Source organism: Hoplias malabaricus, chromosome 1, assembly GCF_029633855.1.
Source record: "Hoplias malabaricus isolate fHopMal1 chromosome 1, fHopMal1.hap1, whole genome shotgun sequence".
NCBI classification, from domain to species: Eukaryota; Metazoa; Chordata; class Actinopteri; order Characiformes; family Erythrinidae; genus Hoplias; species Hoplias malabaricus.
In genome coordinates, this window is record NC_089800.1 from 83384422 (window position 1) to 83400159 (window position 15738).

The window sequence follows — 15738 nt, forward strand, 5'->3', positions numbered from 1 at the left end:
CAATTTCCATTTGTGACATTCTGCAGACGCTCTTAAAAAAACTAAACAAAAAGAAACAACAGACTAATGTTTAACCGTGGCATTTTTACTGGGATTACACTTGGTGAACAGTAACAGCAGACTGTCGTGCTAAATGTGCATTGAAGAATAATTAAAATAATAATTTAAAACCAGCCATTAACAAAAACCTTTTATCCAAACTCCTGTTTCCTGACTGTGACCAAAACCAACTGCATGTTGACACTACACACCACATCCTGTTAATATTATCACCTATCCGGTCAACTTCCTGTAGAATATGAGTGGGGAAAACTGCCTGAAATGCTGCGTTTGGTATAAGAACCATGACCCTATGCAACCACCAGTTGGCACAATACTAATATAGAAACTTTCACTACCAGCCTGTACCAGAATCATTATTCCTTCTTTAAAAGCCACATATCTATGAAACGATAAATAGATTTAACCTAATTAACGCTCAAACTCCTCAAACACTACAGTACCCCAAATACAAAGCTAACAACATCACATTATTATACACAGAGTGTGTGTAAGATATTTCAGAACAGGTTTTTTATGGGATTCGCTACGCTCTTCTATACTTCTGAGGAAAATTTAGACAATTATACATTTAAGACAATCAGCACTGCGCAAATGTTTTAGCCAAATGAGATTCAAAGGGCAAACTGCTCAGAAAAGCACACATATTAGTGTTCTTAGGGTCACTGCTACACGACTCCAGACACGCCTCGACCCTGAACTGGACGAAATGGTTACAGATGAATGTATGAACCATTTCTAACCAACTCCTGTAGGAAGCCCAACTCCATGCTGGAGCATAACGAAGAAATTTGGAACCAAACCTATTTATTTATTCTAAAAATGTAGCGTTTCTCACCAGCAAAACCACACCAAGAACACTAGATTTAAACAATGCGCTTCTAACTAGTAATGTGTCGGTCGCGAACGAACCGGTTCAAAGAGCCGGCTCTTGTAAGTGAACGATGAGAGCCGGTTCCCGTCTAAGACCGAGACATTTTTTTATAAGGCTTGTCATTCAACCAATCAGAGAACAACAAGCAAGCTCCAACCCTCCAACCCTCCGAGCTGAGACACTTGGTTTTCCTGAATGCCAATCTGCCTTCCAAAAAACAGTTGAAGGATATGTTAAATCAGTTAAATGTTTGTTGACAGTTGTGGTTGTTTTAATCACTACCGTTGAATGCTGCTGTTTTGCACTTCGCAGAGTATTTGTATTTTATTACCCAGAAATGGATGATTATTTGGGTTCCATTGGCTATATTTCAGAGTTTACAAGTGATTTTTTATTAAGGTGTTTAAATAAAAATCCAGTTATTTATACAATTGAATGTGTGAGTGCAATCAGTGAGTTATTACAAGACAGCCATAAAAACAATTGGCCATTGGAACACTATTTAATATTTTTAATATTTTGTCCATATAGTCATGTAAAATGTAGGTAATATTGTTCTGTACCAGTGGAAATTGGTGTTAAAACAAAGAGCCATTTAGGAGCCAAAAGAGCCGGCTCCCCAAAAAGAGCCGAAATTCCCATCACTACTTCTAACAGTGCCTAAGACTGCACTGCATTTGTGTGTATGTGCGTAAAACCATCCAGAATATCACAAGTTTTCACCCTGCTCTGTTTCACTGATTAAATCTGGGATCTGTTCCAACAACAGAATTACAATACAATAATCCTGCAAATTAATTCAATCTAAAACAGATTACAAAGCATTTTACATTGACATGTCTAATACTCCAGAGCAATTACAACATATTTCTGGCACAATTCTGTATCAGCAGATACTTCAGATACCTTATAGTCTACAACAGTGGCTCGAAACATCCAGTCACATTGTTTTTGCTATGGAGCCAATGTGCTGAGAAAGAAGAGCTAAACACATTTTTCAGGCCACAAACAGCAGGCTTTCTGGCTCCATGCTAAGAACCGACAGTGGGGACTCTGCAATGTAGGTCAGTCCTGTTCAATGCCACTGTCTGGGCTTTCTCTGTTGCATAGAAGTAAAAAAAACTAATTTTACTGAATGAGTGCTACACGCCATTTGAGGACACTGCGTTTGGCCGTCAGCCGTCTTTCCGACTTGATATCTGACCATGGACTTCAGCTAAGATCAGAGAAAGCTAGACGTGTGTTATATGACTCTATTAGTGACTAATATTTTGTGATGGTTGATTTTACAGTAACACAACATTGCAGTTTTAATTTTGCTAAAGGAAACTACGAAGAAAAACAGCAATTGATGGCCTATTTTGCACTTTTCATCAACTAATAATCATAGCAAATGGCAGCAATTGTTACAACCGCGATGTATGCGTTTTCCATTTTTATTGCCAGGTCTTTCGTGTCTTTCGTGTATATTTTTTCCCCCAACAGTGGCATCACAACTGCTGCTGAACAGCTGAGTGTCAGTCTTCATTTTCTAAAATGGAAACAATGGCAGTAAACCTAGACGCAAAACAAAAGTATCTTCACAAGTTTGAGAGCATTTCAAATGAATAGCTAGAGCGAGCCAATTTAAACAAGGCAATGCCAAATCAAGACATAGAGCAGCCTCAAAACGACCAGTTAATGCAATGGTTAGAAGTTAGAAATCTAGAATCATGATAATTAAATAATTATTAATACTGTTTATTGCAGTGTTCTATCGTTAGACTTATATAGCGCCTTTCTAGATACCCAAGGACGCTTTACAATCCACACTGCTCAGAACGCTCAATCCACACACACACTGGCAGCGGCAGCCAAACGTGCACAGCGTACTCTCGACCAGGAACGACCGTCCACCTGGAGGACTGCATCGGGCACTAGTGTTTCACCCAGGACAGAGTGCCAATCCATATCTGGGCGCACACACATTCACTCACACAGCAGGACAGTTATTAGACAGAAGCCAATTCACCTACCCTCCATGTTTTTGGACTGTGGGAGGGAACCGGAGACCCCGGAGGAAACCCACGCAGACACGGAGAGAACATGGAAACTCCACCCAGATGGGACTTGAACCCAAGATTCCAGCGCTGGGAGGCGAACGTGCTAACCACCAAGCCCCCCCTGCTATAGATCTGCTGCTAAGATGACTCAGGAAGCACAGTCTGAAATCATTTTACACACAGCTAAAAGAAGACATCGGTTTTTTCAGTTATAACTAAATAAAACTAACACATATTTTAGCCAAAACCAAAGACAATCTACATCAAAACTGGCTGCCAAAATTAACACTTTACACGTTAAATTCACATTTTATAATTTACTATGCAAATATTTGTAGTTCAACTGTACTTTACAACTTCCCTGTCTGTTCTGTCATTACTCTGACTATACACATAAAACATTCTTTAATCAGTATTCTTCAATATTGGTTTATGCTAAAGGAAGAGTTATTCTATACTTGGGGCTCATTCAGTTTTTCAAATTCAAGCATTTTAAAGGGTCCATTTTCAAGCTTTTCCAGCACCTTACAGCTACAGTAAATTGCATATGTATTCAAATACATACACACTCCAAACAAATACCTCACTTCAACCAGAACTGTATTTGTTTATTGCCGAAGGATAAGAAATTAAGAAGAAATTTAAATTTCAAAATGTGTTTATGAGTAGATTTTCAGACTCTCCCATTGTTAAAAGCTGCAGGTCCTTTCTTTTCCATTATTTGTATTTGTTATTTTCTACCTAGCGCTCATTAAAAAGGGGGAACCTCCAGGCATTTTTGCATTTTGTCTTCAGGGAGGCGGGTCACACAGTAAAAACATACTGGCAGATCGCGGTCACATTCTAGACAGCAGTGTATTGGTGCCTGGAAAATATAGTATTAACTTTCAAGCAGTTTCAACTCGTACGAACCCTGTATACTGCTGTTGTATAACTATTTAGGGAGTCCAGTGTTGTGGTGCTGTGACCAAAAAAGCACTTGTAATCTGTAAGGGCAATTAGATATGGGATAATTCCTAATTTTATAACATCAAAACTAATCTAATAATGTCCTGTTGTAATGTCAAATATCCTCTGTATCACTAATGGCTACATGACATTATTTCCTTGGCTCATAAACACATCAGTACATTTCCCCTACATGTATCTAAAGAGTAATCTATAACATAAATGACACAAAAGGCTCCAGAAAAAACAGAAGCTACAAACTCAAAATCAGAGTTATATCGTATTGTGTACCAGGAATCATTGGGGAAAAGGCAGGAAACACAATCAGGACCGGAAACTAGTCCATAGGGTTTCAAACAGTTAAATTTATGCACAAACACACACACACACCTATGGGCAGTTTTACACAGCCAATCCACCAACAGCATGTGTTTTTGAACTGGAGGGGGAATACGAGGCACCAAGTGGAAACCCACTCAGACATGAGAACACAAAAATCAAATACATTGCCAAGCATATTGAACTCAGAATGCTAATGTTAGCACGTAGCTAGATAATTGTACGAGTAGTATTTTGGGTCCTATCTAGTCTATCTAGCCTAGTCTGTGTAGTCTCCTTTCTATCATCATTTTTAAAGACTTTACTGACAAGCAGCACAGACTAAAGTTCAGAGGAGCCCTCCGAGTGGTCATTCTGTGAGGCGGTTGTAAGCACTTTAACACCACAAGACCCAAAAGAGTAACCTCATCTCACCTCGCGTTATCTAAGTCAATGGAGCTGGTGTGGACGCAGCATCTTGACAGCGTGGTTATCTCAGTCTTACAAACACGGTTCAGACGGAAAACGGACATTTTGCCAAAGCTGTGCGTGCAATGGAATGTGGTGAGATGGCAAATCCCTCTGTCACAACCAACTCTGACAGATGAAATACATTTAGTACAGGAACAATGGCACACAGGACATGAGTGGAGGTGTACTGAGGACATGACACACACAGGATCTGTTTCCATGGAATTATGGAAAATTTTATGGAAGGGACCTGAGAATTCCCATGGACTGGGGCTTATTTTCAAAACTGATATAATTATGGCATTCTGTTACTCAGTAGAGTATTATTGTGAATTTCAGTCATTTAAAGTAATTTTAATTAACATCATTTAATGCACTGTCCTTTACACCATTTTTTTGTTATTCATTTTATTTAAAAATAAGCACTAGAAGATCTACCAACAAAGAACAAAGAAGACCAAGACCATGTGAAGTTTAAAGAGGCTGTGCACAGCTATATGGAGTTTTATAAACACACTAACGCCACAAAATGTCTCCCCACCACGTCCCTTTACAATATTTCTTGGATTTCGGAGCCGCCCCACTGAGCTTGCGGACAGCGGAGTAACGCAACTAACACAGAGCCAAACACATCCCCAGAAAAACACACAAACGAAGCATGTTCCTGATTCTTTCCTATTATTTATTTGTACGAAACGTTATAAATGACCCCTTCCAGCTCCACTGGGCGATAACCTTGTGTTTAGGACTCTGAGCTCTTTCTTAAGTTACTGAACCTCGGCACGGTTTATGTCCGTAGAAACGCACCGAATGATTCCAAATGTTTCCTTGTTGGTGGAAAAGCGCTACGTGAAATGGCTGAACTAACAGCATAAGATGAAAAAAGTTCCTACACTCGCATGTGTGTTTCAACATTAGGAGTCAGTCAATGAGGGAATATCCCTCTTCTAGGCCGGCCCGGTAGGCGGTCTGGTGAAAATCAGATTTGAGGAAGACTTAATTGGATTTGCAGTGTTAACTACACATAAATACAGGCTCTATAATGAGAGTGACAAGGAGAAAATAGAGAGGACTGACCAATCTGCCTCTCCAGGTCAGCAGCCTCTTCAGGAGTGGCTCTGGGCAGAACCCCTGGGTCACTGAAGCTGGTCCTGAGTAACGTCCCCGTCACAAAGAAGAACAGCACTCCTCCGATAATGGGGATGGCTGGTGTCAGTGTGTTCGCCAAGAATGGACAACTGTGGAGGAAAAATACATTAAATATCTGAATGTACTTGCATCAGTTTGAGTATGAATTAGCATTTCATTTCAGCATTTTTTTCTCTAGTGTTAGTGACTCTCACAAAATGTCTGGCAGCTGTTAATTTACAGTACTGTGAAGAATCCAAGTTCTGAACACACTGCACTGTTTTTGCTTTTGTTTTAACACTGTTATCTGATGTAAAATGTTATACCACAATCCTGTTATTCCTGTACACCCAAGTGCAGCTTACTCTACTAATCACATTACGCTGGACGAAGCTGGGTGTTCCCTTGTCCTGTCTCATTAATCCTAGAAGCCTAACAGCTTTCAGAGTAAAGCAATACTCCAGTTTTTACAGTGCACGAAATAAGACCAATTCCACATAATACAGACGGACAGGAGCTGAAAAGTAGAAAAGATAACATGTATGAAGAAGCCTGTTCATGCCCAGACTTTGGAACATCAGAAGAGGTGTTAGTGAAACACATAATGGCACAGGATATGTTCAAACATAAGTAAAGTTTAGTGTAATTTTTATTGTTCATATTCCAGTGGCTTCAGTGACATTTACCATCCATGTACCAGTGTAATCAATTACATCAGATCACTATAATATCTGATATAAGCATAAAAACAGGTATAATGTGTGTGTAATATGTTAAAGTAAAACCAAAGCAGGAATAATGCCAAACAGACCGTGGCAATGACAACATTGCTTCCTCTTTGCATTACTGAGCATCACTAGCTTATGGCAATCATTGTACATTTAATGGATCTCTCATGCCAGTGTGGGCAATGTGTCAGCAGGGAAATAGTTAATCCTTTGTGGAAACAGTGTTGTTTCCATTCTGCATAACAAGTGCCATACCTGGAATTCCATGGAAGCAGATTTTATTATTTACTGACTATGAGAGAGAGAGAGAGAGAGAGAGAGAGAGAGAGAGAGAGAGAGAGAGAGAGAAAGAAAGAAAGAAAGAGAGGGAGAAAGGGAGAGAAAGAAAGAGAGGGAGAGAGAGAGAGAAAGAGAGTGAGAGAAAGAGGGAGAGAGAGAAAGAGAGTGAGAGAAAGAGAAAGAGAGGGAGAGAAAGAGAAAGAAAGAGAGAGGGAGAGAAAGAGAAAGAGAGAGAAAGAGAGAGAGTAAGAGAGAGTGAGAGAAAGAAAGAAAGAGAGGGAGAGAGGGAGAGAAAGAGAAAGAAAGAGAGGGAGAGAGAGAGAGAAAGAGAGTGAGAGAAAGAGAAAGAGAGAAAGAGAAAGAGAGAAAGCGAGAGAGAGAAAGAGAGAAAGAAAGAAAGAGAGGGAGAGAAAGAGAAAGAAAGAGAGGGAGAGAGAGAAAGCAAGAGAAAAAGAGAGAGAGAGAGGGAGATAAAGAGAAAGAAAGAGAGGAAGAGAGAGAACGAGAAAGAGAGTGAGAGAAAGAAAGAGAAAGAGAGTGAGAGAAAGAAAGAGAAAGAGAAAGCGAGAGAAAGAGAGGGAGAGAAAGAGAAAGAAAGAGGGAGAGAGAGAGAGAGAGAGAGAGAGAGAGAGAGAGAGAGAAAGTGAGAAAGAGGGAGAGAAATGTTGCAGCAAAAGCCTTGCATCTCCAAAAATGTAACTTCACAGAAAATACTGGAACATGATCTATTTCTAGCTCATTTAGGACTCCCGCTACTGGTCCATTCAGCAAACTCTGAACACAGTGTCAACTGCAGCTGACAGTTTATAAACATACAGAGTGACTGCTACATTTTTATTAAAAGAGAGACAAATAAAGCTGAGCATTTTCACAGTATAAACAATTTAAGACTATATCGTTGATTTTAATCCACATACAAAATTAAAACAAAACCAGAACTCAGATTAATGTTTCCTCACCATTTGTTAGCTCTCTAACCTAAGGGTCTCTGTCTGAAATGGCTCAGGCTTATTCTCTCTGCATCGCTGGCTCAGCCACTGTCGAGAAATGAAACATGGAGGCGTTCCGATGGTGGCAAGATTGCAAAATGTTAAACAGCACAAAAAGAGATGATGTTGCTCCATTTCTGCACCACAGGTGGGTAATACAGACTTATTTTGGCTGTTGCGGATAGATTCACGTGGAACTGACTCCACATTTGGGAGACTGCTAACTGCATGAAGGTAAATACAAACCTAAACAGCTCGAGTTACAAATGAGTTTCTGTAGTAATTCAAACACTGAATATAAATGTACAGACAAGTTTATCTACGTACAACTTACGCTTACCGTTTCACATTAAAATTTTTGGGACTAACTCAGTTTCACACGGAATCAGAGATGGCGACTGCAGGGTTTGTAGAGAAGCAGAACAGCTGTGAGACCCTCAGGTGACCTCAGTGTGCATGTGCAGAGCCTACATGTATCAGGTGACTGTTTGTGTACTATACTCTGTGGTTCTGAATACGGATAGTGTTTCCTGTAATTCTGCACTTCAATGAGGTTTAGCGTGAGGAGGTAAAGGCTGACAAACTCCTGTACAGTGCCTTATTCAACTACAGTAGGAAGGTGAAGGAGATTAAGCAACAAAGGTTGTGCTCTTTTACATAATTCCCCTAAACGTGAGGCGGTATTGCTCTGTTGTTTTATCTGTACAATGGACATGCCCCTTCCTTCAGTAGCCGTTAAGTGCAGGAGGGGAGAGAGAGTGCTTAACTCTAGTGAAGATGGACAGCAACATCATTCTGAGGCCATTAGAGACAGGCAATTTGGGACTTCATTTACCCTTCCTCCCCAAACACAAATCGATGCATCTGTAGTGCACTGAGCACCTTTAGTGCCATGCTGTGGTCGCTCCAATACTGAGGCAGTTCTCATATGGAATCAAAACCACGTAACAGAAAATAATGGGCACAAATACAAAGGCAACCCTCCAAACACTTGGCTAAGCATACAGACTAATTCCACTAACCCACAACAAAGTCATAAAGTGCTCCACAAAGAAGAAAAATGCTCTCATCTCCAATCCTTAAAGCTTTAATTCGTTCCACCAAGCTATCGTCTCTCTCACGCTAACGCCGTTCCAGTACTAAACTGGGATTTCAGAGTGTTTCAGTTGTCATGGAGATAAAAACTACCTTCGGAGGATGATGTGGTATACTGGGGTTTGGGGGTGGTGTTGCTATGGCAACTGTTGCAGAAGTTATTTGAATTTTTCCACTCTTTCCAAGTGCATCAAGTAATGAGCAGACAGACAGACCAAGTAGTCCTTCAGTTAAGGATCTGCGGGGGTCAGCACTGACAATGGGACATTCGTTGGAGTCCCAGTCGAGCCACGGCACTCATAGCCTGTCAGTCACTGGTAAAACTGTTTTGTGTGTCTTGCTTAGAGTAACAGTAAAGGTTGACATGTTAGCGGTTGTATAACTGTCAGAGAGATAACTGTGTTTAATGATTTAACTCTGGGCTGTTCCCCTAGCAGGACGGCACGGTGGCGCAGCAGGTAGTGTCGCAGTCACACAGCTCCAGGGACCTGGAGGTTGACTGTCTGTGAGGAGTGTGGTGTGTTCTCCCTGTGTCCGCGTGGGTTTCCTCCGGGTGCTCCGGTTTCCTCCCACAGTCCAAAAACACACGTTGGTAGGTGGATTGGCGACTCAAAAGTGTCAGTAGGTGTGAGTGTGTGTGTCTGTGTTGCCCTGTGAAGGACTGGCGCCCCCTCCAGGGTGTATTCCCGCCTTGCGCCCAATGATTCCAGGTAGGCTCTGGACCCACCGCGACCCTGAACTGAATAAGTGTTACAGATAATGAATGAATGAATGTTCCCCTAGCATTTTAGTAGGCCGCCAAATAGTAATATAACATCTCACACACACACACACACGTACTTACTGACAAAACAAACTTGAGATATCATTAAGTTATTTTAATTAATAAAATAAATAAAAAAACCATAAAATTAAATTAAACAGATAAAACTTCAAAAGACAGAAATGACTCGGCTACTGTACTTTAAAGCACTCATTTCTATGAGGAAAACAGACATAAATCTGTAGCAGGAGTGCATCTTATTTGTGAATTTCTGAGCAGTTTAGTCTCACTGCATTCCGCACTAAGGAACTGTGCCCATGTGATTCAACTCCAAAAACTTCCTTATTAGACCTGTTATGTACAGTGCAGGTGCAGAATCCAGTGCTACACAGTGGAGTATGACGGAGCCTAAAGAGAAATAACAAGCCTGCAGGTTTGGTGCACACTGCTCTGTAGCTCTCCTCGTGCGGGTGACGTCTAAACATTATTGTGTTTTGGCTGTGTTTTTCCGGACCGTGTTGTGGGAAGGCAGTTTAGTGACAGATGAGATGAACACTGCTGTGTCAGCATTAGAAATCAGAGAGCAACCTCCCACACTATTTGTGAAACATTTAAAAATGATTTTTTTAAATACCCTGCACTCCATGTCTTTGTATTTAGGAGATGCCCATGTAATATGATTATGTAATAATCACAACAGGCAGACATTTGGGATTAGGCTCTCTGCCTAGAATAGGCACAAGCATGCAGAGGCTCTAGAGCTGAGGTCATGAATGACTGTAATATTTACCAACATCCTGAAACTTACAGACACAAACAGTTCCTCATTTATGTATAAAACACACTTTCGAAATTCAAAAACATCACATAGAAATGATTTTATAGCTATGTACTAGGAATCATTATTGCATTAGAGGTCCTTATTAACACAGGCCAGGCTTTATGTTGTTAGGCTGTTTTTACATTTCAGCACAATACAAATATTACTGATATTATTTAATAAAGTTATTAATGCCAGAATAAAGAGCCAACATTAATGGTGTTTAAAATATCTAACAGATTAATTTTTGTGAAAAATACTTTTCTGTTTAAAGGCTAAGCACCACTTAATGGACCTCCATGAATATTTCACATTATTTTAGTTACTGACAGATATAAGTATGAATTAAAATTAAAATAGCAGCTTAATTTGCTTTAAAACTGACAATTTTATTAAATTTTACGGAAAAACCCGAGCTCTCTACGGAAATTCTTGAACGCGACCGTGACGTCACTGGTGGACAACAGCTGAACAACGCCGCGGTAAAACACCGTTATGACTGACTGTTATGACAGTATCTAGCTAAATAACCAACATTATTCATGACAATAGCCTAGCAATAAGCTAAACTCAAATGTAGAGGTACCGTTATTCTTGTAAATGTGATCGAAGTCGAACTCGAATTCATCCGACACTATAAACCTCCGTAATGCAGCTACGTAGCCGAGTATAATCTGAGCCACCGAGTTTAGCGAGTCAAGCTAACGTTAACTAACACCAACTAAAACAGGCGAAGTGAGTGTCCTTACCCTGTTTACCTCCATGTTACAGAGGCTCTTGAACACCTTTCGTTGGTGTCCTTACATGCCCATATTGTTGGAAAAGCGCCAGTGAAATGAGCTACAGATAACGGAGTGAGCGGATGGTCCTTTCCAAAGTGTCCGTTTAAAGTTGACAAATTTAGTCCATTTTCTGGATATTTTGGGATCTTTGGGCCATTTGTTCACAGATGTCCCACTGTACATTGAATGATTGCAGCCAAAAACAACACACCTTTTCGTCATTTTGCATTAAATTAAGTGCAGCTTCTAGAGTGTTGTCCACCATCTACGTCACAGGCAAGACGCCTATTAGAGTTAGCCTTAGGTGCTTAGCCTTTAAACCTCACACAGGTGTCTTTTGGGTTTTTTTTAAAGGTACATTTGAAAACACAAGCTGGCTTTAAGGCTTAAGCTTACATATTGCATTTTTCTGTGTAATGAGTGAATGTTAACCTCCTCTAATTTAATTTGAGCTGTGCAGAATACAACTAGCTCTATATGAAATTAAAAGGCACAGGCTATTTGAGTGCCTGTTCCTGGAAAGAACTTAAAAGCTGACTGTGATGGCTGCACATTAAAAGACAGAAATAAATCAACCAAAACACATATCTGTGCTCAAAACAGGTTTCTGTGGTGGTGTGTTAGACAGAGGCCGGAAGCAAAGGAGACAAAATCAGGTAAATCTTAGCTAGGCTGTACATTGTATAGATTAGCTACAGTGTAAACAGGCATGTTTTCAGCTGCAAACAAAAAGATGCCGGAAAAATGTGGAAACAATTTCTTACAAACACCCACAAGGATGCATGTTCATAAACTTCCTTTTCTGTTCCAGGAATTATGTACGTCCAACTAGTGGGCATTAAGACGATTTGGGAAGCCTTGAAACTATGTATGAAATAAACCAAACACTAAATATATATAAAAATATCATACTTTTTTTATTCATCGAAGTCACAAAGGTTTTTAAACTTGTTCTTTCGCTCAAAGAGAGTAAAACATTATTAAGTGTCAACACTGCCATTTCAAACGCATGACAATTCAGTGCTTGTTTATTGATGCTGATATCGTACTTTCTAAAGCAGACTGACAGGGAGCAGAAAGTGTGGCACCATCTGGACTGACTAGGTGTTGTTCATGTTCACTATCAGTTTTCATTTAGAAAGACACAAGTCTGATCAACCTCTCATGCAGCTTGCCACATCTTGACTTCATTTGAGTTAACAACCTCAAGACTATTTACAGGCTTTTAAAAGAAGCCAAATCCGAGAGTGGAAGCAACAGGAAGAGCTTAAAGGATCATTCACAGGCTGAAAAAAGGCACAGAGCTGATATTTCCTTGGCTGGAAATCCAATGCAACATTAAACATGTCCACATTACTCAGAGTTAAAAGATTACTGAGGTTCAGGGCATATTGATATCAAAATATCATCGCTTAAAAAGAAGGAGTTATGTACATGATAAACACTGCATACTGGCATCAAGCAACAATTCCCATATCGATGCATTCACACCAAAGTTCTGTTGTAGCAGTTTTGAGAGAACAAGTTTTTAAACTATGAACCATGGATGTAGAATTAGCATGGACGGAAGTGACGTGTCCCCACTAATATAAAGCGATTATTGAATTGTCCCCGACAACAATCTGATACCCTTCAAAAAAAAAAAAGAGCAGAAAGGGTTAAATCACGTTCTCTACTCGAGTCCTACCTCCGCGTAACGCATATGGCCAGTGTGATTGGCTCTGCCTTTCCCTGCTGTCACGTGAGACTCTGTAGCTATGTTCGGTTGTTAGCAGCAGCGCCAAAAAGTGGAAGTTACTAGTCATGCTAAACATGCTATTTTTCAAATATGATATATAAAAATATAAAATATATTTTTTAATTTTTCAGTCCATCATAATAACGTTAATGTCAATGCTAGACTGTGGCGCACAGCATAAAGAAAAAAACTTCTGTAGCTATGAATAACATGGTTTGAAAAACAATAACTGCACAACAAACTCATTGGCACGATGGCTGCAGTAAATTTAGGTCTAAACTACTACTTTGTCAGTCATTCCTTTAACATTAGTTCATCATGATATAATTCATTAACTACATTATAAATTGTTATTCACAACAGTTTAAAAGCACATGTAATATATCAGTCATTTATAATTTTATCACGGAGCAAAAAGAAAACAACAACACAAAAAAAAACAAAAAAACAGGCAATGTGGGGATGGGGTGGATGCAGATTCATAGGTCCCCACTAGAACTGTACCATATTGTATTGTGCACAATAATATTGCAAAACTTTTTCAAACGATAAAAAAAAGTAAATATCGTGATATTCTGATTTATTTACATAATGACATCATGCAGTTACACGTAACATGGCATACATTCATTATGTGAATCATTTAAACACAGCGAAAGGTGCTCCAAAAGCCTAGTGACTTCAGTCATGTGGAGGTGGTTTGGATATAAAATATCAATATTCTATATATATTTTATACAATGTCAGAATCTTGGTAAGTTATGGTCGTTATCAAAATAAGCAAATACTTACACATTTATATTTACACATTGTACAACATTCATTCATTATCTGTAACCCTTATCCAGTTCAGGGTCGCGGTGGGTCCAGAGCCTACCTGGAATCATTGGGCGCAAGGCGCGAATACACCCTGGAGGGGGCGCCAGTCCTTCACAGGGCGACACACACACACATTCACTCACACCTACGGACACTTTTGCGTCGCCAATCCACCTACCAACGTGTGTTTTTAGACTGTGGGAGGAAACCGAACTCACTGTGGGAATCGAACTCACAACCTCCAGGTCCCTGGAGGTGTGTGACTGCGACACTACCTGCTGTGCCACCGTGCATGTTAAAATGTAATGCATGTTAATACATTATTAATTTTATCTAATTAACAATAGTATATAATTTATCTTGTTCTGGAAATTAATAAAAATATTTTTCAGTATTTTTTTTGCCAAGAATATCGCCACTGCCAAAACACTCTAAAATATCATGATATTATTTTAGGGCCATATCGCCCACCCCTAGTCCCCACAAATGTCAAGGGAAAATCTATGCCCTTGCTGTGCACTAACATGTCTTACACGATCTGGACTAGACTAACACAAATGTTTCTAGCAGAACACACACAAAATTTTTATCTCAAAACAAATGCAATGAAAGACTTTGCATGGCACAGTAGATATTTACATATAGAAGATATATAAGCATTAGCCCATAACTCCCATACTAATACCATAATAAAGTGATCCTGAATTTTATCAGTAACACCCAGCACTACTGTGAAGGATGTTTCCGAGTGATTTGGCATGGAATGACCCCAAGAACCTGGAGCTGTGTCAAATCCCCTTGAAACACGCTGGCATAAGCAGCTACACTCAATTACACAAAGCCAGCTCAGGGAGCACAGAAGACAAGAGAAGAGTGCAGCGTACAGCAGTGTAGCTGTCAATACAATAGTGCCTCTGGCTCTGGAGTGGACAGTCGCACTGGTACTGTTGTACAGCTGGATGACAACAAGTATTGTGCTCTGAGCTATGGTTAGAATTAAAAAAAAACAGCAAGAAAGCAAAGGAAGAGTCAAGTGGAAGAGGTTTGAACAATATGTAGTTTGATGTGTCTGAAGTAAATTAACATTCATGTGTTGTGATATCACAACCACAAGCCACTGGCAGTCACTACACATTCACGCCTCAAGCCCAGGAGTGCGCAGGCAGATTGTCGCTGTCCAAAGAAAAACATGCATCGCCAAATCCAATCGTAATTTTCAGTGGAAGTGAAGGTAAAAAGATTTCATTCCAAGTCATTTTTGGAGCATTTCTATTGGTTTATTCATCACGCCATTTTCACAGTGTGAGTAACAGCTGTGTCCAAATTATGTAGTAAACTAAAAATGCAGATACATTTACTTCTTTAGACAGCGACAATATCATCTTCTTGAAAATAAGAAAACAGGCCTCACTTTATTATTGAAAACAGCAATGAAATAATTTGTTCAAATCATTCAGCCCTTCTACTACACACTAGGCTTTGAACAGGCTTCACTAAGAGTTCTTTCAGTAGAAAAGTTCCTGATAAAAAGATTGAGTAGCTCTAATGTGTTCCATTTGTTCAGTAACATTTCCTCAAGCAAAGGATGTTTCAGCTTTGGCTTGGTTGAGCATTTTGGGAGGGGTAATGCATTGTGTAAGTGACCACTTGCTAAAAACAGCAAAGGGCAGGAATTGTAAGAGGATCAGCCCAACAAAAAAAGAGAGGACAACTGGGATACATCAGACCAGGGCCCATAATATTTCCTCAATCTTCAGGGACTTTTAAATCGAGCCTCAAGCCTTCTCCAAGATTCTAACAATGGCATTAGACCTAATATTTAAGTGGGTGACCAGACAGGTCAGTGGCACTGACAATGGTGAAATTTTGATGAAACGCCATCCT

At 39.8% G+C, this 15738-nt stretch overlaps 1 protein-coding gene across 4 annotated transcripts in view; it reads right to left on the reverse strand.

Moving 5' to 3' along the window:
• Positions 1–15738, reverse strand: part of LOC136700171 (palmitoyltransferase ZDHHC14-like) — a 57987-nt gene that overhangs the window by 32869 nt on the left and 9380 nt on the right. For all 4 annotated transcript variants that reach the window (XM_066675453.1, XM_066675444.1, XM_066675468.1 and 1 more), the window contains exon 3: positions 5791–5951. In XM_066675453.1, the coding sequence (XP_066531550.1) occupies positions 5791–5951 (161 nt within the window). The remainder of the gene's footprint in view (positions 1–5790; positions 5952–15738) is intronic.